This window comes from Diaporthe batatas (genome assembly GCF_019321695.1).
Source record: "Diaporthe batatas strain CRI 302-4 chromosome Unknown Contig00026, whole genome shotgun sequence".
Lineage (NCBI taxonomy): Eukaryota > Fungi > Ascomycota > Sordariomycetes > Diaporthales > Diaporthaceae > Diaporthe > Diaporthe batatas.
This window is the reverse complement of record NW_025408573.1, coordinates 134,252-157,103: the sequence shown is the minus strand read 5'-3', so window position 1 is coordinate 157,103 and position 22,852 is coordinate 134,252. Positions and strand designations below refer to the sequence as shown.

Here is a 22,852-nt window from a genome sequence, read left to right as displayed (position 1 = left end):
TGTCTTGAAAGTATTTCTGACCTCCTTAGTCAGAATATCGAGAACATCCCGATTCCGGACTAGATGATAAATGGTAAAATAGAACCAGAGTGATGGAGGTTCGTATCCTGCGATGAGCAGCTGTCCTGCAACTTGCTCGAGATGGCGAAGCTCCTTGCCGGTGGGAATTTGGCAATCCGTGGGCATCAGTTGGTCAATAAAGTCAAGATGCTCGACAGCCCCCTGGCGCCGAATCCGTCGCTCCAGCTGCATACGACTGTGCTCTCTTATGTGGGAGTGTCCCATCATCATAGGCACTAGATAGAGATACTTGAGGGGGCTTATAAGGGGAAAGCGCCAAGACACCTGAATGAGTACAATAGCTCGGTGCAGCCGCATAAGAAGAGACAGATACGGAGGGTCTTTCACTATGATGAATTTAGTGGAGATCTTCGCTGGGACGGGTCCCATGCCAGAGTGGTATTTGGGTACTTGCTGTCTTTCAAGGCATCCATCTCTCGATTATATGCCATGTCAGCGGAGATATCAACGCACTGTGATACAATCGGTCAGCTACTCAATCTCAGGAGGAAGTCTTGCGACAGGCAACGGCGGCCGGGGAAAACATAGTCGATAGAAGGGACTTACTATCCAGTTGATCCAAGTGGGTAAGCTGACTCCTTGGCCCTCCGGACCTAGGCCAAGAGTTTCCATGCGCTCAACAAAGAGGTCAACATATTTATGTATGGTTGGCTCCTTCTCTCTTAGTGCTCGACCACCAAAGGCCGGAGACATTTGTTTGGAAACCCGATGGTGTCTTACGGGGTCCCATTCCCAGATAATCCCCCCATGCTCGTCGTTCCCGTGGTTGTTGATCTGAGTCTTGGGGAAGCGCTCAAGAAATCTTTCATGAGAGCCATAGATATCTGCATGGTTCTGTCAACCATTTCTGCAGGACCAGGATAGAAGTCATTGTACTGACCTGTCACCGCCTGAGGGCTAGAAAACACAAGCTCGTTTGGTGCAACCCGGACAACGTCGCCTGCACAGTCCGTGAGCATGTATGGCAAAGCCAGTGACTGCCAGCTTATCGTAGTGAGATCATACCGTATTTCTTGATGGCGTCCTCAACTGCCCATGGCCATCGCCCGATTAGGCTACAGATTCGGTCAGTCAAGGTCGCATCTATCAACTTAAATCAACTTTGTGTTTAACTCACGAATAATATGAAAGCCAGACATCGGAAACTGCGGCTATTCTAGGCCCGGGAAACCTAGACAGGGGATGAAAATGGTATCTCCAGATCGATCGAATAGTCCAGTAGAACACGATCTGGACAATGGCATGCGTAAGCTCCTGGACTACACATAGGTGTCATATGGGAAGCAGGGTACACCAACACTCCCAACGACAAATGTCAGCAGCTCCTGGAATGCCCACTTGTTCTGGAGCTCCATGAGGGTGACTGCGAAAGGCATGCCGAGACCGCCTTACCGAAAGGATGGTACGAATATAATATCCCCGTCCAAGGGACAAAGAAATGGTGGAGGCGACTCGGATAGCAAAGTTGCCCGGCAGTAGGCCCTATTCCGTCAATAGTTGCAGTCTAAGCAGAGGGACCAGCTGGGTAGAAGCTCAGTAAAGCTGGAAAGGTGGAGAGCATGATTCCCGGTGACGAACCGTCGCACCATAAATACCTAGCTATGCAATTAGACGGGTTTGGCTTGGTCCAGATTTCCGTTGTGGAGTGGACCACAAGCCCTGTCCACGGTCACCACGGATGGAACTAAAACAAATGCTACAGTACCTGGCAGACGATCCTCCCGCGCCGTACTTTAACAGGCATCATTCAATGTCTCATTCATTCCCTAGTCCGTGAAGTCACGAAGTCTCGGCGTCAAGCACAACTGGCACAGTGAAGCGGAGAACCTCGCGCGCCGATATACGAGTGGTCAGGCATAAAAGCCTCCCAAGGGTTGCAATCGGGCTATAGTGCATGTTTGCGGCGTAGCCTAGGCCTGGGGGATGGATTTAACCTACAGTCCTGGCCAGCTATCTAGGCAGCCGGGCAGCCAGGTGAGTCCCTCCCTGTAGCAGTAGCACCCAATGCGACGTCACAACGCGCCAATCCAGCCACCTGGGCACCTAGTGCCAGCGGTTATGGTGGTCCCTTGCACAATCGGAAGACCACGACGATGGTCATGACACCAGATTTGATTGCAGTTGATCTGTACCTGTGATAATGTATCGGCTCGGTTGCATGTGGTCACAAATTCGGGTTTAGTCTCGCCGTTGCACGATAGAGAAGGAGACTAAGCAACGTGCACAGAACAACCTTGGCCGCCAAAGGCACTTCAACAGCGAGAGTGAGGAATCCATGGCCGGTGAGAGGATTTGTGAACTTTCACCAGCTTCAGTAGGCCACAAATTGACTATCACGTATCGGAATGTCATTCCGTCCCGAACCATAAAGTTTGGAAGAGTATCTTGTCATCGTACAGTCGTAGCCCCGTCTTGTAGCAAGGCCCGGAGGCTTGCCTCAGACACGACAGCTTCGATAACAAGCTCCACCGCTGAACAAAAGCATCTACCCGAACGTCAGACATCAAAATCGGACGAGAATATCATTCAGCCGGGAGCTGTATCATCTTCACCATCGCTTCAGTTTTCTCCACGTGGCAATGAATCTGACTCCTGCAGCTACATGAAGTGGAGTAGGATCTTTGTGCTCTACTATAAATACCAACACGCCGCCACCGCAGTCCAGCCACGTCACTGGGCATAACACACCCCAAAGCAGTAGCCAAATTCGGGGGAACCACGATAGAGGTTCTTATAGGGCGAGCATCAAGCGAAAAACAGTTTATATTTGGATCTGTTGCTGCTGTGGGCACTCAGGACAGAATGCTTAAACTGCATCTCCGTGCGTGAATTGTGGGGTTACAACTCCAGTTTAACTTTCATGCGCCCATAAACTCAACCCAATTCTACTCCGCCTTTTCACGAGCACACAATTGTGTCAAACACAGGTGGTTTTCCTTCTCCGGATTTACCATTCGCATCACCAATATCGAACATTGGGGGGACAATCTTGGAACGGCTTGCCCTCGAGCCCGCATCGATCTCCATCAAGGTGCGCCCGTGCCAGACGCACGGCTTCCCATGTATCAACATCGAGATCAATTCTGCCATTACTTTCAGCATGAGCCATCACGTCGTCCGCCCAGCTTCCCGCCTCCCGCAGCATATCTGCGTCGAGAACATTCTTCCGGGCTGTGAGACGCGGTGAGGCGTTGATCTCGCGCCTCTCAAGATCCATGATAAAGCGCACCGCCTTGCGCAGCCGTACCCGAACGACCTGCTGCATACCCACTGGATCGCTCAGCCCTGCTTCGCTCCGACTAAGTGGTAGGGTCAGCCCGGCAGCGGTCAGTGTCGATAAGTCAACGGGAGCGCTCAGGTGGCCTTCATCCCCGGTACGGACGAGCAGAGCGCTGCATCTTTCGAAGAGGATATCAGATAGTTCGGCTTCATCTTTGCCTCGTTTCAACTCCAGCTGCCTGTCGAGAACGATAATTACGGCTCGGTATATTGGCCCCATCTCGAAACCGTGCTCGGCCCACGTGTAAGGATCTTCGGAGCAGACCTGATTATTCTGCCTGGTCTCCAGCTCTTCGCAAATGACCTTGTGCGTGCGTATGGCATCCTCCAGAGCACCACGTGGTCCAGGTCGTCCTTCCAGTGCGACTGCGTTTGCGAGCCAGCGGTACTGTTGGTTATTCGCAAGCTCTCCATTGTAGTGGTGAACCTCCCGCCACGCTGCCAGCATAGCTCTTGCTATGTAAGCACAGCCATTGCCATAATGCGAGTCCGGCTTGTCGTCCTCGTCGTCGTTCCAACAATGGCCGGCAATACACCGCATGAAACCTGGCTCGAAATAGACGGCAGTGATTTTACTCAGTATGTCGATGCCAAGAAATTGCTTTCTGAATAGCTTGGGGGGGAAGCCATCGCCATGATTCAAATAGGGGACAACGACCGGGGTATCGATGCCGGTTTTGCGATTCCACACCGCGAGCCAACGGCTCCTGACGTGTTGCCGGATATAAGCTTCCATTGTCGAGTTAAAAGAATGAATCAGTTCCTGTCGTATCCTCGCTTTGAGTTCCGCACTCAATGGCTCAGGTGTTGGCCCGACATAGCGCGGAGAGCAATCTTCGACACGATATGCGTATTTAATGCGATTTTTCACATCCTCCGGCGAAAGTTTCAATACGACCGGCTTGTTAACCAATCCCCAGAGTGGGTCAAATGTGAACCAGGGGTTTCTGTCCGAGTCATCTCTGAAGGAGGGTATTATGACCCTTCGGGCGAAGCGCTGCTGGTAAGTCTTCTCCCAATACTCGATTTCCTGAGAGACTTTTGTGCTCTCCGTGTCCAGTTTTGTCGCATCTACGTGGCAGCTGGCCTGAGGCTGGGCATTCCTGACATTCGATAGGGTTAGACCCATCTTGCTGTGCCAAATGTTCTCCTCGAGTATTTATTTCAAGTTGACCGAATGTGGGAGCGTCGGCGTGGTTCGGATGGCAATGTTGCAGATGAAGTTCCGTAGAGCAAAGTCTTTTCTGGACCACCCATTTCAGTGTAGGAAGTAGGAGCATTCCATTCGCGGCATAGGATTTTATATGTGTTTGTGGCCAATTTAGGTGTGGTCCAGCCAAAGCTCATGGTGCGCTCCAGCCGACTTAGGCGCTAGACAAGAGGTTTGGGCTGGCTTCGAGTGACTACCTCTAAAGACCACTTAGCTAGGGAGATACTAGTTGGGTTAACCTCTGATTTGGCGGATACTTAAGTGGTCCCGCTTCTATTCCGTATACGTCCGAGCACATACGTGGCACCTTCATACAGTGGTAAGCACTCAAGACCTAGCGCTTAAAAAGAACACGGTATCGATGACGATAGTTATAATACAATAGGTACTTGTGGCCTCAGCCTTACGACGCACAGACAAGGCTAAGGGGTACCATCTTGACAAGGCGGACGCTTAAATTTGGTGATTCTTGTGAGTCATCCAAACCGGCCTGCCTTCACTTGCCAGCATGGCTCCCGACGTGCTCCTCCTTTTCCTTCTCCAGACCAAAGTCGGTCTCAAGGGTTTTGCGTAACTCAACCTCTTCCTCAAAGAGCGACAACAAGAATGCCAGGCCACTAAAAACAATGGCAATTTGAAAGACGCGCTGCAAGGCCTGCCTGTAAACGGCGCGAATCTCAACCTGCACCGCCGGTGGGAACCGCTCCACAAAGGCAGCAGATGCGGCTTGATACGCGCCGCCTGCCGATATGATGCCTGCTACGTCGGGATCGGAGATTGCGCCGCCGGTCAGCAGCTCGTCAATCCGGTTGTTGAAGATCACGGCAGGTATCGTAACCCCCCAGATGTGACCAAAAAGGCGGATGAAATACCAGGCCGCCGTACAGGCAGCAATGTCACGCTCTCGCACAAAGGCCTGAAAGGCGGGCAGCATGGTTGTAAAGATCATACCGGCGCCGAAGGCAGCTATACACTGAAATATAGCCCATTCTGCTGCTGTTGTAGTCTCACGCTGGAGTGTGAACAGGCCCAGGCCAAGTGTCTGGATCGCGAAGGCTGCGATGTGGATGGGCTTGTAGCGGCCCCAGCGGGTGAGGGCAAAAGCGCCGACCATGGAGCCGGGGATGCCGAGGAGGGAGATGGGTAGCAGGGCCACGCCTGCTCGCCTCGGGGAGTAGAGTTTCACACTCTGGAAAAAGACTGGTAGGAAGAATATGCACCAGTAGAGCAAGGCTGAAGACAGGAAGGTGGAAATGGCCAAGATGACAGAAGTGCGAGTCTGGAAGAAACGAGGTGGCATAAGGGGCTCGGATGAGAGACCAGCGGCTTGTACCAACGCGAAGACGAACAGGCCAAAGAAGCCCAGCAGGAGCGGCACCAGTGTATGCCACGAGCCCCAGAGGTATCTCGTGCCAGCATAACTCAAGGCGTAGAGGATGGAAACAGTACTCGCCACTAGCATGCCGTTTCCAACGAAGTCGATCCGCTTCAGCTTCTGCAGGAATGACATCTCCTTGTCAAAGTTGACTCGGAGAAATATAAACAGGACGGCGACAGCGGCTACCCCGATGGGAAGATTTAGGTAAAATACCCATCTCCAATTCGTCGAAGAGACAATAGCGCCACCGATGAAGGGTCCCAGGGCAGAACCAATGCCAAAGACTGACATCAGCATAGCCGAATAGTTGCCGCGCTGGCGAAGCGGCACCAGGTCGCTGAGGATGATGCTCGAGACCATGATGATGCCACCCGATCCCGCGCCCTGGACGGCGCGCCCGGCGACGAGCATGCCAGCCGTCGTGGCACCTCCGCAAATGCCACTGCCGAGCACGAATACCGCGATAACAGCGAATGCGACATGCCGTCTCCCAAACACGTTACAGAACTGGCCGAAGAGAGGCAATAGTGCGGTACTGAGTCGCAGGTAATACAAGGCTCAGTGATTCGCCCCAAATCATGAAATAAATAACGAGGATTGGGCCCACTGGGCCCAATGAACTTACCTGCTGAGAAAGAAAGCGTTTGTGATCCAGATGAAGTCGTCCCCAAAACCCAGATCCGTCAGGATAACGGGGGCGGCGATGGTGAGGACAGTGTTCTCCAAGGCTGCCAGCAGGTTCGCGATGCCCAGCCCGACGATGATTGCATAAAGACGGAAAGTGGGCTTGAAGGCTGGTGCAGGAGGCGCAGCCCCCCCTGGCCCGTATGGCGATGGCGAGGAGCTTGGAATTCCTACAGCGGGTCCCGCATCCTTCCCGTCATTCTGTGCAGCGGCATGGGGATTAGACGGGTTTGAACTGTCCGCCATGCTTCTGGCTTCCATGTCGGATGTGGATACTCCGTACTTATCGAGCACATGGAGCGCTCGCTCATTGACAGTTTGAGGTATGGTTGGGGTCGAGCCTTCGTAGTAGTTTTCGTGCAGAAGATGATGAATGTATAAACCAGTGACAATATGGTGACGGTTTACAATTCAAAGCGTATGGTGGCAACTGACAGCATGACTTGATGATCCGATATTTTGCCCTTAACTCCAGATGTTTACTGACTGCTGGGGCAGTGGGTGCATCCTCTCATACCGTCTCCCATATCGAAGCCTTCTACACTGGTTGTTTCCACAAATCAGAGAAACAGAAAACGGCCGGACGAGTAGAGAAGAAACCGCGTGTCCCGTAAAGTGGTGATGTGACTTCGGGACGGCCTGCACTCCGGGCCTTTTGCACAGCAGCAATACAACCTCGTGATACACAGTAGTCGTTTTCAGGCCCGCACCCCTTGCAATGTTGAGGCTCTAGCTACAGAAGCTGAAAGCACGATGTGACTCTGGACGGAGGTAACATAGTAGTGCTGCCCTGTTGTACCACAGTAGTGTACTTGAGTGCAAGGGCCCGGGGCCCAGACTGACAGGCCCCTGTCGATAAATCTTATGAGAGTCCACCGTCACATTGCATAGAGTACATTTCCACCCCTAGTCGATAATGCTAACCAACTTCTTCCCAGAGATTCCCTTCGCCGCCAACACATCCAGGCCTCCGATGACCCCCTGGAGCCCGCCCTCCAGCAGCTCGATGGGATGGGCCTTCAGCTTCCCCGAGTCCAGCAGCCGCTGCAGCATCGCCAGGCTCTGCACCGCCAGCTCGTGCTTCTCCGCGGACGCGGGCCGGTCGTACCCGTCGTGGCCTAGCTCGATGTCCTCGCCGAACGCCTCCGCCGCCAGGACGAACCCGGCCCGGACGGCCCTGCGCCTGGTCAACAGCTCGGCGGGGACCCGCTCGAGCGAAGCGTAGCGCCCGCCCGGACGCTGGATCGCCCCGTAGCACGCCGTAGCGCTCTCGGCGTCGCTAATGCAGTCCAGCACGTACCTGAGCCGCCCGGCGGTGGCGGTCTTGATCTGGGCGGCGACGTCCGGGGCGGAGTAGTCGAACACGGCGGAGGCGCCGCGGCCGCGGACCAGGTCGAAGTTCCGGGGCGAGCAAGTGGCGATCGGGTCGTAGCCCGACAGCCTGAGCAGCTGCACCGCGATCGTGCCCGTGGCCGTGCTGCCGCCGTAGACGAGCACGGGGGTGGGCTTCTCGTGCTCGAGTGGCGCCTCCGGCGTGCCTTCTAGGTCGAGCGCGTCCTGGGACCAGAAGGCCAGGCTGCACGTTGACAGGGCTGTCATCAAAGTCGCTGCTCCTAGGAGACCTATCCCCTCGAGGTCTCCGTCGTGAGGGGTGGTCGGTATGCGTAGGAGGAGGTCTGTACGCACGCGCACGTACTCGGCAAAGGCTCCGCTTGCCAGCCTGTGCGACGGCGAGAAACCGAAGGCGGCGCCGCAGACTCGACCCCCGAGTGGGCAGGCTGCCGTGTCAACATCCTCGGCCACCTGTACCACAGTCCCGGAGAAGTCGGAGCCAGAGTAGGCACCCGGGATCGGGAAGCCGGTCGTAATCTTATGGTCGGAAGGATTCAGCGCCACTGCATGTGTCTTGACAAGTACATAACCCGGCAATAGTGATGGGATGGCTGCGTCGGTGACGAGACGAAGTCGCCCATCCTCGCCTTGCTGGAGTGCCCGCTGTGAGCTTGGAATATTGGTTGGCATATTGGTCCTCAAGATCGTATGCAGAACTTCTGACCAGGGCCCTTGAATAGCGCACGCGAGTCCTCTCATATGATTTCCACCCCAAAATATCACTTGCCGGTTTCGACGAGACACCTGTAGTCGATATCCGTACTCTCGATGCACCCAGATATCCCGTCCAAGTGTATATGCAACTAACAGATTGACGATTTGCTATCTGCATTTGGAAAGAATGTATAAACGCTGTCACATAATTGCTGCGCATGATTTGACCCCCAAAATAGTGTAGAAGCGGGGTAACTATTTCACCCACTGGAAATCACGCTACAGCATGGTCAACTGGTGCACATGTGAAAATGCTACCGTTACAATTAATAGTTGCAGTCCGCGCCCCGTGAACCCAGGGCCTGCACCCCAGTGGCGCAATCAAATCCTTCGGTTTCCAACATCCAATGGACGAATACGCAACATGGGCTGAAATGTCTGTCAGCAATTGAACCCTGAAAAGCGGGAGGCTACCAACAGCAACAGGGCGATGGTGAGTCTAGCGGTGCCACAGAACTGACCTCGACCATGCTCCCAGGTTCCCCAGTCCATCGCACCCTTCCTTGCCCATGATACAATGCCTTTATCTGCGCTGCTTAGTTCTGCGCTCTCTCGCGTCACAATGCATTCTAAGCGCCAAATATTACAAGGGTGAAATAATGCTCTTATCAATTCGGAGTTTACAGCCAGTTGTGGGAGAGTTTGGACGATCCGGGCACCTGGGCATGCATCTACCCCCGCGGTGAACGGAAGGCCTTCAACTGTCTGGGCCGACGTCTCCAAGTTGTGGTGCTACCCTGTTTGCCGCAGCAACTAGCAGCAGCAACGTGTAAGCGGTGAATAGATAGGAGTCATTTTGCGGATGAGCAAAACTGATACAAGCCCGTACATCCGCTCTAGCACCACAGCGTGAGCGGCAGAACCAAGCTTCACCAACTCGCAGCTGTGTAAGTCGGACATCTGGAGGAACAATGGCTTTCAGGATATACAACAACTCCACTCAGTTCGCCCAGCTTATCGTTCTCGTCATATTCACTCCCCTGGGGGTTGCGGTGACAGTCCTTCGCTTTGTCGCAACGCGCCATGGGGCGCGCAAACCGGGACTAGAGGACTGGATGGCCGCACTGGCCACTATTTTCTTCGTATTGGTCAACCTCTGTGGCTTGCTGGGTGAGTGTGACGCCCGCAAGAGATTTTCTACCTGCCCCGATGCTGAACATTTGGGTGTTCCCAAGCAGCTATCAGCATCCTTAATGGGCGCACAATTGAACAGGAAATTGCCGATAGCCCAGCCGATTATCGTCACATGCGTGTAGTACGTATCCTTCAACCATCCTCGCAACGGAGCGTGATTTCTTCCGGCCATACTATTTATCACAATTTACCGGGTCCTATGCTCAGCTTCTTTGACCCTGATGCTCACATCGGTGCTAGTGGGACATGACTGGTGTCTACCTCTATCTTGGCCACATCCTGACCGTGAAGCTGAGTGTCCTCGCGCTCTTTCATCGAATCTTCGGCATCAACCGTACCTACCGGGTATGGATATACGCTATTGGTGCATTTCAAACAATGCTATGCATCATCTTCTGTGTCTTCCAGGGACTGCAGTGCAGGCCGTTCGACAGATACTTCGACAAGTCGATAGAAGGAACTTGCAAAGACGACGGCTTGATTGTCATCGGTGGGGAGACACCAAATTCACTCGTCGACTTTGCCATGGTCATTCTCGCAATGGTCATGATCCGCCCTCGTCAGCTTCCATCGGCCACGAAATGGAGGCTCAGGGTTCTGTTTGGTTTTGGTATCATGTGAGAAACCCATTCTATCAATCGCCTCGCTGCGTAATACCGGCGTCAAGTCGCATACTGAACATTAGCCTTCTTTCAGTGCTGGAATATTGGGATTCGTCAAGATTGCCGTTACATTCTCGCTGAGTGAAATCTGTAAGTACTGTTCCGCGACCGCGACGCCACAGATTGGTTCCAAGAAGTGCTCTGACCGAAGAACCTATCCGCTGTTCCAGATGCTTTCAGCATGGTTTCACTCTGGACATGTGTCCAGATGTTTGTGTCCCTACTCTGCTGCTGCCTGCCTGTCTTCCAGCCGCTTCTCGCCGGTTCGACTTTTTGGAGCCAGCTCACATCGCGCCTCAGCAGCTTTACACCGCTTGCCTGGGTGTCATGGGTCCGATCTACGGGGCAGTCGACAGACATGTCTGCAAAGAATGGCAACGCTACTTTGTCGATGGAACAGTCGACAGAGCAGTCGACGGGGCAGCGATGGAGCTTCGATGACCTGGAGCAACCAGGTTCAAGCGCGGAAGACCTTCCTTTGCCGCCGGTAACATACCAGAACCAAAACTATTCTTTAAAGGACCTTCCAATCCAAGGGGTACCACATCAAGGCATGGATGGAATACACGTACAGACGGAATTCGTCATGGTCCGGTCGGATGTCTTCCGCCATTCATGTCCAGGTTGACTGTGTCGATGGCAAGAGTGCCACATGAGCTGAGATCGTTAATGATACGCTTACGTACATGTTTCAATATGAAATCATGAATTTCCGACCGCACAACTTGAAGTCAATGATTGACCAAGGCACAACAGGCTTTGATTAATTTACATCAATTCCAATAATCTCACTCTGGTGTGCAGACCTTTCCTAGTGTCAGGTCCTTGTCCAAGTGCGATGTGGGTGTAAACAATTGCCTCGTCACTGCTACGCGTCGAAGGATGACTGCATGCGGTCACGACTGTTCGAATCATCACTATGCCGTATCAATATTCGCGAGACGTATGATATGCTCTCTAAAAGGCGAGATCTTACACGAGGCGCAGATAAATCGAGTACAATGTAAGCAAGAATGAAGTCCACAGATATGTTAGTAATGGACGTGTAAATGAATTCTTTCACGGTGGCCTCATAGCCTTGTATGACCATTGGCATCTAGCCCGTTGCAAACTACAATGAAGACCGTGACTTCCTCGTGTTTCTCTCAATGCTTAAAATCATCGCGACATGATGACTTAGTACCAGTAGCTCACCATGGACATCCCTCACCGAGATGTCGAGGTCGAACTTCCCCTCCTTAATCTGTTTCGATGTCACACGCACAGCCAACCACTCTACTCCGTCCTCAGGCAGAGCCGTCTTCATCTCGAGATTCATAACCACCGTGGGGAACCACATGCCAGCGCGCTGCTCGTCCTTGGCCTTGATATCTTTTCCCTCGGGGCTATCACCGGCCGCCTCACCCTTCCGGCCTGCTTGAAGCAGCTCGCGCAGCTCGGGCGCCGCTAAGAATTCGTGAAGGTTATACTGCAGTGTGCAGAGTCAGGAATCAAGCCGCACTAGAACCATTCACCCCAGAAAAGTGTGGACCGTTTCTTGGTCTCGGAACGCACGCGCTTTGATGGGGTTGAACTCGATGCTGGGTGTGTACTAACCGGGAACGAATCCACGACGTACGGCAGCGCACCTTGCGTGATACGCTCTCCACTCGACAGGCGTGTCCACATATCCAACACGCCGGGGGCCAGCGGTCCTTGACGGGGCACGTAGAAATTCCAGTTCTGCAGCGAGCGCGCAACACTCAGCGCGGCCCTGGGCGGTCTCGACTCCTCCCACGTGTCATCCACGCCGCGGCTCTTCAGGGCCTCGAAATCAGGCAGGGGAGGGTTCTCCGCGGCCGCGGTGCCCTCAAAGCCCGTCGGCAGCGAGATCCCCGTGAACGCGGCCAGGTTAGTATGCGTCGTGTAGGCGAGGATGGCGCGTCGCGAGGCGGCCGTCGTCCACGGGGCGTGCGGGACGAGCCCGCCCTGCCAGAGCGCGAGGTGCAGCGTGGACAGCTGGCCGCTGATCTTGACGTCCTCGATCTTGACGATCGCGGGCCCGGGGCTGGTGCGGCTTGGATACTCAAAGTGGGCGGTTAGCGTGTCGCGCTGGTCGCGCGACGAGAGGTGCTCGCTCGCGGCCGCGAGCATACATGACGAAGCATATCCACCATTGGGGACTGTGAGGGGTTGTTATTCAACGGTTCTCGAGCCAGCCACACGATCGCATGACTTACCGTTGCCAATACAAAAGGCCTCATCGAGCTCGACTCTGTAGGTGTGCGAGTCTAGCTTTGTGACCCGAGTTGCAGCAGCGAGGGAAGCACTGCCTGCCTGTTCTTGGTTCGAAACCATGATGAGACCAACTACGATAGTTGTGTTGCCTACAAAGGAGTCAAATGTTTTCTTTTGATGAGAACTACAACTCGACTGTAGTTCTTGGGATACGTGCGTGAGGAAATAACAAGCGTGTTGGTCGAAGGCAACCCAGAATATGTGGGTGGTGTTGTTCATCACTTCACGGGGTCTCGGGGGTCTTGGCGGAGAAAGTGATACCAACCAGTTTAGGACATGCATGAAACGTGAAAATCGGCTTGGGTTAAATTGCATCGGGACGTTTTGCATGGAGCTTACATGTGATTTGCTGCGATTCTAAAGCACATTATGCATCATACGCGATATGCAATTAAGTGATGCCGATTCCCTATCAAGACCTGTGTAATGTTGGTAGCATCAGCTTTAGAGGAGGTTACTTACTTCATGGCATTAACAGCCTGAGGAGTGAACGCCACCGTGCTTTGAGGGCTAACATAAGAGCGAGTATTAGTAAGATGAAAAACATCTTTTGGGAATTTCATGAAAGTGAGGACATGGTGAAAGTCATGAGTTCCATGCTGTAGTGTCTTTACACTGTTAGAATGGAAAAGTTCCAACGGGCAGATTGATTTCGTGTTGATACCCTGTTCGGCCCGGTGATGATGGCCAAGGGTGATTGAACGGAAAGAGCCATATTGCAGTGTTTCGCTCGTACTGAGTCTAGGCTTGCTCAGGCTCTGTATGGCATGCAGAAGGCCAGCGGTGCTATATATATTCCGAACTCCTCGTTAAGATGCTCACCGCCCCCACCCCATTGAGAACGATACGTGTGATACGTGTAGATGTCCCGTTATGTAACCTTGTCGGAGGCACATCCCGTCGCGGTGGAAACTAATCTAGAATTGCCTGTACCCTTGGTCAATATAAACAACAGGAAAAGAAGTGAGTACTCTATACCAGGCCTGTTTCCGGTCTGCGTACCGTGAAGACGATGGATTGCATAGAATGGCGTGTCTGCGGGTAAAATGGTTGTAGTTCTAGTGTTTCCTTAAAATTAGCAAACTCATTTCATTACGTTTTTATTCGTGCTGCACCGACTTCTGCGACTTGGTCTGCAGGCAGCAAGAGATGACGGAACCAACATGGGAGTGGTTATCCTGCGTTGGGACGACCCACATCGGCGAGGTTTCTGTCATATGTGATAGGAATTGTTCACGAGAAGGTTCAGAACCCTGGACCAATATCAGCTCAACCAGCAGTCAGGCAGTAGCAGTGTGACGACAGCAGGCTGACGTTGCACAACCCACAACCAGAAAAACCTTTTTATACCAAAAGGCCAGCCTCTTCCAGCCTCTAACAGGATTGACCAGAGGCTGGCTTGTAAACATCAGTCGGCGGTACTTTCTTTCTGTTCCTCTCTTCGCACAACATAGGCCACAATGCGCGACCACGAACCGGCACATACGCCATCCCAGCCCTCGACCGACTCGCCATCACTGGTGGACTCGACAGAATCAAACCGTTGGCACAAGACAGTGCAGTTTATTCGCCTTGCGATCATGTCAGTTGTGCAACATGCATTGGAGACACCATCGGCCCCTAGCTTACGGATAAGACCAGATGCGTGACCTTCTTCGTCGACATTGGCAGCTTGGGAATGTGCACCATTGCGCTGCCCACTATCAAGCACGAGCTTGGGTTTGATGAAGGCTCGCTGCAGTGGGTCATGACGGCCTATGCACTGACAGTAAGGAGTGATTGGATTCTCTCCATCTTTATGGCAGACTCCCCTCTGACGGTGGTGGAATTCAATAGTACGGTGGCTTCCTTATGGTCGGCGGGCGCCTCGGTGACACCCTGGGCCAGGGGCTTCTACTCAAGGTATCCATGGTTGCCTTCAACATCTTCTCCCTGGTCTGCGCCCTGGTATCGAATAAAATCGGCTTCCTCGTGAGCCGTGCCTTGCAAGGTGTGTCCTATCCTACTACTTGGTCTCTGGCTTGACCACGCTGATATCATACCACGAAGGCCTGGCCGCCGCCTTCACTGTGCCCTCTGCCCAAGCCATGATTGGCCACATATTCCCCGACCCTAAGGCGCACGCCCTTGCTCTTAGCTGGTGGGGAGCCACGGGCTCAACAGGTTTCGTGTATGTTGCTATCCTCCGTATATCGTCCGCGACTCCGCATGAGCTCACGCCGATTCAGACTGGGGCCTATCATCGGTGGCTTGTTTACATCCTTGGTTTCCTGGCGATGGGTACGTATCGCTCTTGTCTTTTCTGTCCATGAATTTTCCTTGTCATTGATATGTGTCCGCAGATATTCTGGTTTCCCCTAATCCTCGAGGGCTTCCTGGCTATCCTGACCATACTGCTGTTTCCAAATAAAGAGAGTTCAAGTCGGAAGGTCCTCAGCCTTGGCGAGATCATAGAGCGGTCCAACCCCGTCGGCACCGGGCTCTCGATTCCGGGTTTGATCCTTCTTGTATATGCGCTCACCGCGGGCAACCAAAGCGGCTGGTCCGATGCAAGTGTCGTTGGGACATTGGTGGCTGCTGTCGTCCTGCTGGCTGCCTTCTTTTTCGTTGAAAAGAAATTGGCCCGGTTCCCTTTTGTCCCACGGCATTTGTGGAACTCCAGCAGCCTTGCGATTGGATGTGGACTTGCGGCCATCACGTATGCAGTCTGGCAGGGTGCCAACTATTTCCTCACCCTTCAACTACAGGGTCAGTCTTCACTTGGCCATGCCTGTTGTGACGGTCAAAATGGCCTAATGTGCGATACAGACCTCGGATTTACCGCCCTGGAGACATCTGTCCGCTTCCTACCCCTTGGTATAACTGCTTTCATGGTAAATATGATCATACCACACCTTCTAGCCCCTGTTGGGCCACAAATCCTCCTCCTTGTCAGCTGGCCATTCGCCATAGCCGGTGTCACCCTGCTCACCTTTGTTGAGTCGACTGGTGACTACTGGCGGTTGTGCGTACCAGGCATGATCTTATACATTCTCGGGGTTGGAACCGTCTACTACGTGTCGATGGTTATCGTGGTCACGTCGGCCTCTCCAGAAGACCAGGGCTCTGTTGCCGGCGTTTTCAATGTATGTCCCCTACCCGGAATGAATATAATCTGTGGCACTACTGATTTATTGTGACCGTCCGACTAGATGTCGCTCAACGTTGGCGGTGCTGTCTTCGGTGTGGCTGTTTTAACCGTCGTCGCCAACAGTGTTACAGACAACACTGGCGGCCAAGGCTTGCTTGCTGCCCGCCTACGCGGATACCAGGCGTCATACTATGGGGCCATCGCATGGGCCGTCCTGGCAACTGTTATCTCATCCTACATGGCCTTCAGTCATTACAACAAGAAGTCCGAGCGGAGCGATGCCACTGTTGCCACTGCTCCCTCGACTGCCCCGACTCCCGTTCAAGTTGCTACAGACGACGAAAAGAAACAAACCGGGGCGGAAACTTTGAACAGGTAGAATCGAGAGCCTTCCACCTTTGTGACTCACATGGGTTGGCTATCCAAAGATGGGGATATCTTTGTGGCAACTTTCACACACAGGCTTGGGATTTCAACGGTCCTGATACATAGGTACGCACTTTGAAGTCTGCACCATTATTCCTGCTGCCTTCAAGCACTTTTATGGTATAGGGTAGTTATTACATGCATTATAGCATAACTGGATCTAGTATTGTCCTAGCAGTATCACCGGTAATAAGTCTAAAGAGGTATATTGGTTACCAAGAGTACTATACACGATTAAAATACGATGTACAGGTACAATCCTGTGGTCTGTCTGCCGTGGAATGGTCTAGCCGTTGACCCCAAGACTTGAGCGTCTTCCGAAGACTGAGACAGGTATTCTTCTCCAGAAGGGGTATGTTCACAAACACGACTATCTGGATCGTGATGTGTCACTTATGAGGTCCATTCTGGCGGTACTTTTACTAAAACTGGAATAACTCAACGACCTCTTGAGAATCACGCTTTTGTGGGTTTTAAACATCACAAGGCCCAGTACTTGATCAATACCTAGGTAGTCAAGGCTGGTGGTATAAGAGGGATGGCAACAACTTCTGAGACACTTTAAGCTAGGGCGCCGGGGTTTGGCCGTTGACTCTCCAGATGATGAAAACCAGGTCCCAGCCCTGGAATCGGGTGCCACGCCTCTGAAGATCTGGTGGCCCATCGTCGTCCGTAGACAATATACCGGTACACTATTTCCTACTGGTCTTGATTCCATGGGGCTAGACGCGCCCAAACCACGGCATGGCGCTCCGAAAGGTTGCACAGGGTCTCGAGCGTCAGCAGTAGTAGTAGTCTCCGTCGTTGTTTGATTCAGGGATGTAACCTACTGGGCGTGGCGGTGGACGGTTCGAAGCCACGGCTCACGGAGATGGTGAACTTTATTAGGGGCTGAATTACCCTCATTTCCGGGCGCTTACCGGCGCCCCAACGTGCCCCAACCCGCCCAAACTGGCTGGTCACTTGCCCCAGAAGTCTGTGGGTTCCGAGATTTAGCGCGCATTTAACGAATCCACCTCATCCCAATTGGTCATCGCATTACAACCTGAATGTCAAATCGGGATTCGGCTCCCGCCCAGATTGGGGCACAGCGACCTGAAGGACAAGGGTGCCTGATCCTGAAATGAGGCAAGCCGAGAAAATTGAGAGCCCGGCCTACGCGTCCCCTGGCATACATAAGAACATGTGCGCTTCCAGTAGACCCTGCCATGCACAAGATGCTCGTCAGGTCGAAGTTGTCATCAAGTTGTTCCCAATATGAATCTGAAGAGCCAGCCACCACACCAGAACAAGATGAGGAACACCCTGAAGAAGATGTTCGGCAGCCGGCCAAAGTCAGACATGCCAGTGGCGACGTACTCTCGGACCAAACACCCACTGGCAAACCCGAACAGATCATCAGCCCCTCCTGCTTTCACCCGGTCTCACAGCATGCGCGAGGCGAACACATATGTCATCCCCGACTCCTACTTCAACGAACCACGATGTCAGACGTCCACACAACAACTACGAATGCCAGGGCAAGACGACCCGGACTCATTCCGCCTGGCTTCCCGCACCTATCAATTCCGAGCAGCACACCAGTCGCTTATGGCCAATTTCCCACAGGCCAGGGTCGTGGACGCCGGACAGTTCCCCGGAAATATGGAATTACTAGATGGAGTGCGCAAAGAAGACACTCACTTCTTCGTGGCAATGGATTCGGAGGACTCGTCGCAGTATATCGCAGTCAACCTGGTCATATTCAGCGCCGCAGTACCTCCACCACCCGCATCCACCTGTCCCGAACTGCAGCCAATAGTGGTTGCACAAGATGCCTTGGCTCATCTCTTGAGACAATGGCAGCGGGGTGGAGTCTCTGATGGCTTCCTAGCGATCGTGTCCATGGGCACAGAATCGTCTGTACACGTGTTCCGAGCGAAGGAGGGCTTCGTGGAACTGCCCGCATAAAAGAGATCTCTTGCTGGGATCAGAATCTTTTCGATGAACGCTGCATTCGCAGTGGGCGAGCATAGAATGCTGAGCACGGAGTTTTGGAGTTTTGATTTTGGAGAGTGATGATTTTAGATATAATTACTACTGGGCGGCAGTCTAGTAGAGAATAATGTTGGAGAAGTAAAGAGACGCGCCTTCTCAGGCGCCTAATTCCAAAGCCAATGGTTCATGCTCTGGACAAAGCAGAACCACCTGATGGCCATGATATCAGTCCTCAACCAATTAAAGCAGTAAGACACAATTCGGTAGCTACCAGACGTGTGACAGTTGCCGACGGTCAGCACGGATCGAAGTGCCTTGACGTTCACAGCAAATCTCCGTCCTAAAATAGAACATTTATGCATAAGTGACCCCTGCTCGGCAGAGCGCCCGCATCTAGGTTGTCATCCGGAGGGGGGTGGTTTCGTTTCTAATCCCCATACATGTAAAACATATGCGGCGGCTTCATACAGTGGCAAACGCTCAAGACCTGTCACCCGGAACACTTCAGTTTTCCGTTCAGATCAGATAGCATCACGATCTCGCTTCTCCTGAAATGTGAGCGGCCTACAGCGGAAAAGGCTCAAACGCTCCTCGTTAAAGCGAGAATACAATACCTAGTAGAGCAGTGGCATTCAAGTCAACTGTCTGTAACAAGTTGCCCAAGCCTTGTGACCGGTGTATTTATGGAGTTAATCGAATTTGCACGCGAGTGTTCTTACTGATTATCACGGAAGCTTGCAGTCCTCATGAAGAGAAATTTCTCCATTCTCTCTGGGATAACCTTCTATGGAAGAACTGGGCTACGAGCCCTTTCCCCCCAACCCCTCATTGAGCACCCCTACTCTACCTAGGTAGTACTACCTAGATAAGGGTGTGTAATTCACAACACTGGCCCTTGAATCCGAACCCTGGTTTGGTCTGCGTCTTCATGCCTCTCAATCCCTCAAGAGTCTACGCAGGAGCAGGAATGACAGGTTTGTCGAACATGCTCCAAAAGACCTCTTTCTTATCATTGATCCACAAGCGAGCTCCTAGTTGCGCGTTCCACTCGTATTTCGGGTCTCGGTACATGACAGTTTCGATTCCCTTCCAGTGCTCGTGGACTTTCTGTACGACGTAATTATTGAAAACATCCTGCCCCGGCTTATTGTTGTCGCGATTGAGGAGCACAAAGACCTGTCGGTTCGGTATGTTGGTGGTATCGTCAAGTTTGAATAGGTTCTTCAGCTGGTCGTCCAGCAGCGGGTTCTCGCCCCCTGTGCACATGGTCGAGGCGACGTGGGCGAGGATCTTGTCGTGTTTGCCCTTAGGTACCGCGTCCGCGCTCCGCACCACGATTGCTATGCAGGTGGATAGACCATCGGTGAACAGCGTCTCTCCTGACATCTCTCGCTTGGCCTCCCCCAAGTCGACATAGGTCTTTCTGGACGGAGGGTACAACGCGCGTGCGTCAAGACCATTGGCTGGGCTTAGCCCCGACTCGGACATCCTTAGTTGTTGGCCTACAGCTTCGTAAGTACTATGGCATGTTTTTGAGAGACAAAAAGGGTTTTGCTGTCACCTCTTGCTTCCTAGAATCGGGTTTCCAAACGCCCCGATGACCATGAGGCCGTAAAGAAGGATTGCCTTGATAATCTGCATATTTGATATCGTGGTCGTGGTGTTTTGTGTTCTTGATAGATACGATACAGACGAGACGTTGTTGTTGTCCTTTTTCAAAATCCAAATTGCCACTACAAGGGCACATATTTATATCCTTAACTTTGCAGTCTTTCCATTGCTTGATTCCAAGACGTCAATGACAAGTTGTGAGAACTTGCGGATTATTCGTAGTTGTTCTAACGATCAACGTGACTTGTGACTGACATACATGCCAAGTCATAGTGTCCCATGTACAGTTGAGCAGATTATTTGAGAGCCTCATCTGAAAGACTGTTGTGCCGTTTGTGCGGCTCTCCAACTCATAGGTTTTACTCTGAAAAGGAGTCTTCCAGGCATCTGTGGTGAATCAGTTTATCTATTTTAATCTCAGCTTCTTTAGTATGGCGTAGGCATCTTGAGTGATACCAGAGGCTACTGGGTGAGCTTCACCCCGGTGCCGTGTATGCGCACTCATACCCAAACCCTACTGCCCAGGTGTGGCTATCACGCCAGCCCTTTCGGATATGAAAAAGAAGATTTAATTGAATACTTTCGCATGGACACTGTCATTCAATAAACTGCGAATATAAGATCATTAAGGACTTCGATTAGCTCATACCATTTTGATGGCTCCTACGCCTGGTTGGACATGTCTACTACCCTGCCGTCTGCAAACACCCACATCCCTTCTTTAATCAACTTCTGTGCAGGCCGCTGCCATTCAATCACCTCGAAATTCTCGAGATGTGCACTTGGCCTCGTTATCTGCCAGCATGGATAGGTTTCCGCCGTATTGCATGAATAGGGCAATCTGCGTGTTGGCTCCGGTACATCCCTCCAGTCGATATATGCCGGAGCATTGGTGTAAGATTTGAGACTGCCCCTCTCTTTTCTTCTTGAAATCCACGTATCAAGTTCAGCCCTGTAATTAGCCACAGGCTCATCAAGTCGGACGTCTGGATGTTTCATCCAATCCGTCATATCCAACACGCTAGAGGGATGCTGGTCCCGATGTGGCACGATGCGAAAGCTCTCATCGCGAGTGATGATCTCATAAAGCGTAAAGATCACGCCTTTTACATCGTCACGCTCCTCGTAAAAGCTTGCTCCCTTGCCAAACTCTGTGTCCCCGATTCGAGCTGAGAAATTGAAGTCGAACAGCATGATGTTATCTGTAGCTTCATCCACGAGGAGGTTTCTTGGGGCGATGTCTTGGTGTTGAATACCATACTTGTAGTTGAGGTCGTCAACGAAGCTCATCAGTTGTAAGAGCCATTTGAGTTTGAATATGCGCGAGTCCTGTGGGTTCTCGTAGATCGCATCAAGGGTGCCGCCAGCGATGTACAGGCTGGTGAAGCCCACTATGCGAGCTTGTGAGCCCTCAAGCTTCTCGATCACTACCTTGTCAAAAGGGACAATGTTTGGGTGTCCTGAAAGACGCATAAATATGTTCAGCTCATTCCAGCGCTGATGCAGATGTTGTAGGATGATATAGTATTTGAACACCACTTTCCGGTTCTGATATGACACCAGGTCGACATTGGGGCCAAGACGGTCTAGCTCACGTAGCTCTGAGCGCATGATGGTTTCCACGCTGTCTATTAGTTGTGAGTCCTGCAGGGGTGGGTAGTAAGGGAAAAGTGTCTGGTCGTCATTAGGATCAGAAGAGACAGACACAAGCTCGCCGCTGCCCTTGGATACTTCAATCGAGCAGACATCAGTTCCAAGGTCGTCGATGTGCCGCTTCAGATATTCTGTATAACTTTGTATTTAGCATTAGCATTGTATGACCAGTGTAGGAGGAAAATGCGTGTAAGTGGGGTTCGAGTGACGCATTCCCATGAGGCGGACGTACCGATAGCCAGGTCCTCGTCTTCTACGTCGCACTCGAAGGTGACTGAGATCGTTCGCCTTTGGTCCCAGTCAACGACTTGCCAACACCCCGGTTCGAGTCCGTTTGGCTCAAGCATTCCTCCCATCACCCAAAAACGCCACTCGTCTTCAATCATTGTCGCGTTCGCGGTGTCTCGCCGATGGGGTAGCTGAGGCTGGAAGCGAGGTCACGTATTAACAGTGCAAGGGGGACAAAACAAGAGGAAAACGCTTTCAGTGACCAACTCAACGTGGACACTCGAATGATGGCGTTTGGATTGACTCACAGGTGCAAAGAAGGGATGAAAAAAAAAAAGCTTTGCTTGTGGACGTCGTCGTGAAAGGTGTACTCTTTTTTCAAGAAGGCGGGGAAGCTGCGCCACCCAACTGTCCAAACCCTAGCGCACTCCGGCCATAAAAGATCAATTATACACCATCATATAACTACCATGGGACCCCACCATTTCATACACCCCACCATCTCACACAGCTAAAATTAGAGATTACCTATAAAATAACTAAACTTAATGAAGCTATTAATAATTTAATTCTATTTATATAAATAAACTAATAATATAGTTTTAAAGCTTTAAATCTCCTCTTTTATTAAATATATTATAAAGGTATTTTTATAACCTTATTAGACTATATTTATACTTCTAAAGGTAGTATATTATTATTATTATCCTCCTCTTCTTCCTCTATAGATTCAACCTTAATTTCTTTATCTTATATTTTAATTTTAACTTTAATCTTTTAATTAAAAGTATTTCTAACTAATATCTTAAACTCTATAATATCTTTAAATTATATAAACTTTTTATTAAAGTTAGGGATTACTTTATATTTTTTAACCTTTATATACTTAATTTAAGCTTTTAACTTTTAAATCCTTATATTAATAAGAGTTAACTTAAACTATTTAGTATTATATATAAACCCTATCTTTCTAAATATAGTTTAATTTATTATATTAGTATTAAAGTTAATAAGGT

General features: G+C 51.6%; 9 protein-coding genes across 9 annotated transcripts; 3 read left to right on the top strand and 6 right to left on the bottom strand.

The window, feature by feature from the left end:
* Window positions 1-3,040: 3,040 nt before the first annotated feature.
* Window positions 3,041-4,489, bottom strand: KVR01_013416 (uncharacterized protein; the record flags this gene model as incomplete). Its single annotated transcript, XM_044792952.1, has 1 exon — window positions 3,041-4,489. The coding sequence occupies one exon, from the start codon at window positions 4,487-4,489 to the stop codon at window positions 3,041-3,043; it is 1,449 nt and encodes a 482-aa protein (XP_044637678.1).
* Window positions 4,490-5,066: 577 nt separating this feature from the next.
* KVR01_013397 (uncharacterized protein) lies at window positions 5,067-6,359 on the bottom strand (the record flags this gene model as incomplete). Its single annotated transcript, XM_044789084.1, has 1 exon — window positions 5,067-6,359. The coding sequence occupies one exon, from the start codon at window positions 6,357-6,359 to the stop codon at window positions 5,067-5,069; it is 1,293 nt and encodes a 430-aa protein (XP_044637659.1).
* Window positions 6,360-7,538: 1,179 nt separating this feature from the next.
* KVR01_013411 (uncharacterized protein) lies at window positions 7,539-8,792 on the bottom strand (the record flags this gene model as incomplete). The annotated part of the gene is made up of 1 exon (XM_044791037.1): window positions 7,539-8,792. The coding sequence occupies exon 1, from the start codon at window positions 8,721-8,723 to the stop codon at window positions 7,539-7,541; it is 1,185 nt and encodes a 394-aa protein (XP_044637673.1). The 5' UTR covers window positions 8,724-8,792.
* An 857-nt stretch (window positions 8,793-9,649) lies between these two features.
* On the top strand, window positions 9,650-10,493 carry KVR01_013354 (uncharacterized protein; the record flags this gene model as incomplete). The annotated part of the gene is made up of 3 exons (XM_044787747.1): window positions 9,650-9,848; window positions 9,917-9,993; window positions 10,113-10,493. 3 exons carry the CDS (start codon window positions 9,650-9,652, stop codon window positions 10,491-10,493), a joined length of 657 nt encoding a protein of 218 aa, XP_044637616.1.
* A 1,092-nt stretch (window positions 10,494-11,585) lies between these two features.
* Window positions 11,586-13,066, bottom strand: KVR01_013362 (uncharacterized protein). The gene is made up of 3 exons (XM_044781668.1): window positions 12,754-13,066; window positions 12,131-12,696; window positions 11,586-12,002 (listed from the first exon to the last, which is right to left on the bottom strand). Exons 1-3 carry the CDS (start codon window positions 13,028-13,030, stop codon window positions 11,646-11,648), a joined length of 1,200 nt encoding a protein of 399 aa, XP_044637624.1. The 5' UTR covers window positions 13,031-13,066; the 3' UTR covers window positions 11,586-11,645.
* A 993-nt stretch (window positions 13,067-14,059) lies between these two features.
* KVR01_013348 (uncharacterized protein) lies at window positions 14,060-16,582 on the top strand. Its single transcript, XM_044782787.1, has 7 exons — window positions 14,060-14,393; window positions 14,453-14,579; window positions 14,648-14,801; window positions 14,861-14,981; window positions 15,040-15,091; window positions 15,154-15,936; window positions 16,003-16,582. Exons 1-7 carry the CDS (start codon window positions 14,272-14,274, stop codon window positions 16,318-16,320), a joined length of 1,677 nt encoding a protein of 558 aa, XP_044637610.1. The 5' UTR covers window positions 14,060-14,271; the 3' UTR covers window positions 16,321-16,582.
* A 963-nt stretch (window positions 16,583-17,545) lies between these two features.
* KVR01_013380 (uncharacterized protein) lies at window positions 17,546-18,603 on the top strand. Its single transcript, XM_044793182.1, has one exon. The coding sequence runs from the start codon at window positions 17,625-17,627 to the stop codon at window positions 18,315-18,317; it is 693 nt and encodes a 230-aa protein (XP_044637642.1). The 5' UTR covers window positions 17,546-17,624; the 3' UTR covers window positions 18,318-18,603.
* A 692-nt stretch (window positions 18,604-19,295) lies between these two features.
* Window positions 19,296-19,985, bottom strand: KVR01_013395 (uncharacterized protein; the record flags this gene model as incomplete). The annotated part of the gene is made up of 2 exons (XM_044785126.1): window positions 19,296-19,863; window positions 19,906-19,985. 2 exons carry the CDS (start codon window positions 19,983-19,985, stop codon window positions 19,296-19,298), a joined length of 648 nt encoding a protein of 215 aa, XP_044637657.1.
* A 587-nt stretch (window positions 19,986-20,572) lies between these two features.
* On the bottom strand, window positions 20,573-22,208 carry KVR01_013366 (uncharacterized protein). The gene is made up of 2 exons (XM_044783702.1): window positions 21,841-22,208; window positions 20,573-21,739 (listed from the first exon to the last, which is right to left on the bottom strand). Exons 1-2 carry the CDS (start codon window positions 21,992-21,994, stop codon window positions 20,619-20,621), a joined length of 1,275 nt encoding a protein of 424 aa, XP_044637628.1. The 5' UTR covers window positions 21,995-22,208; the 3' UTR covers window positions 20,573-20,618.
* Between the last annotated feature and the right edge of the window lie 644 nt (window positions 22,209-22,852).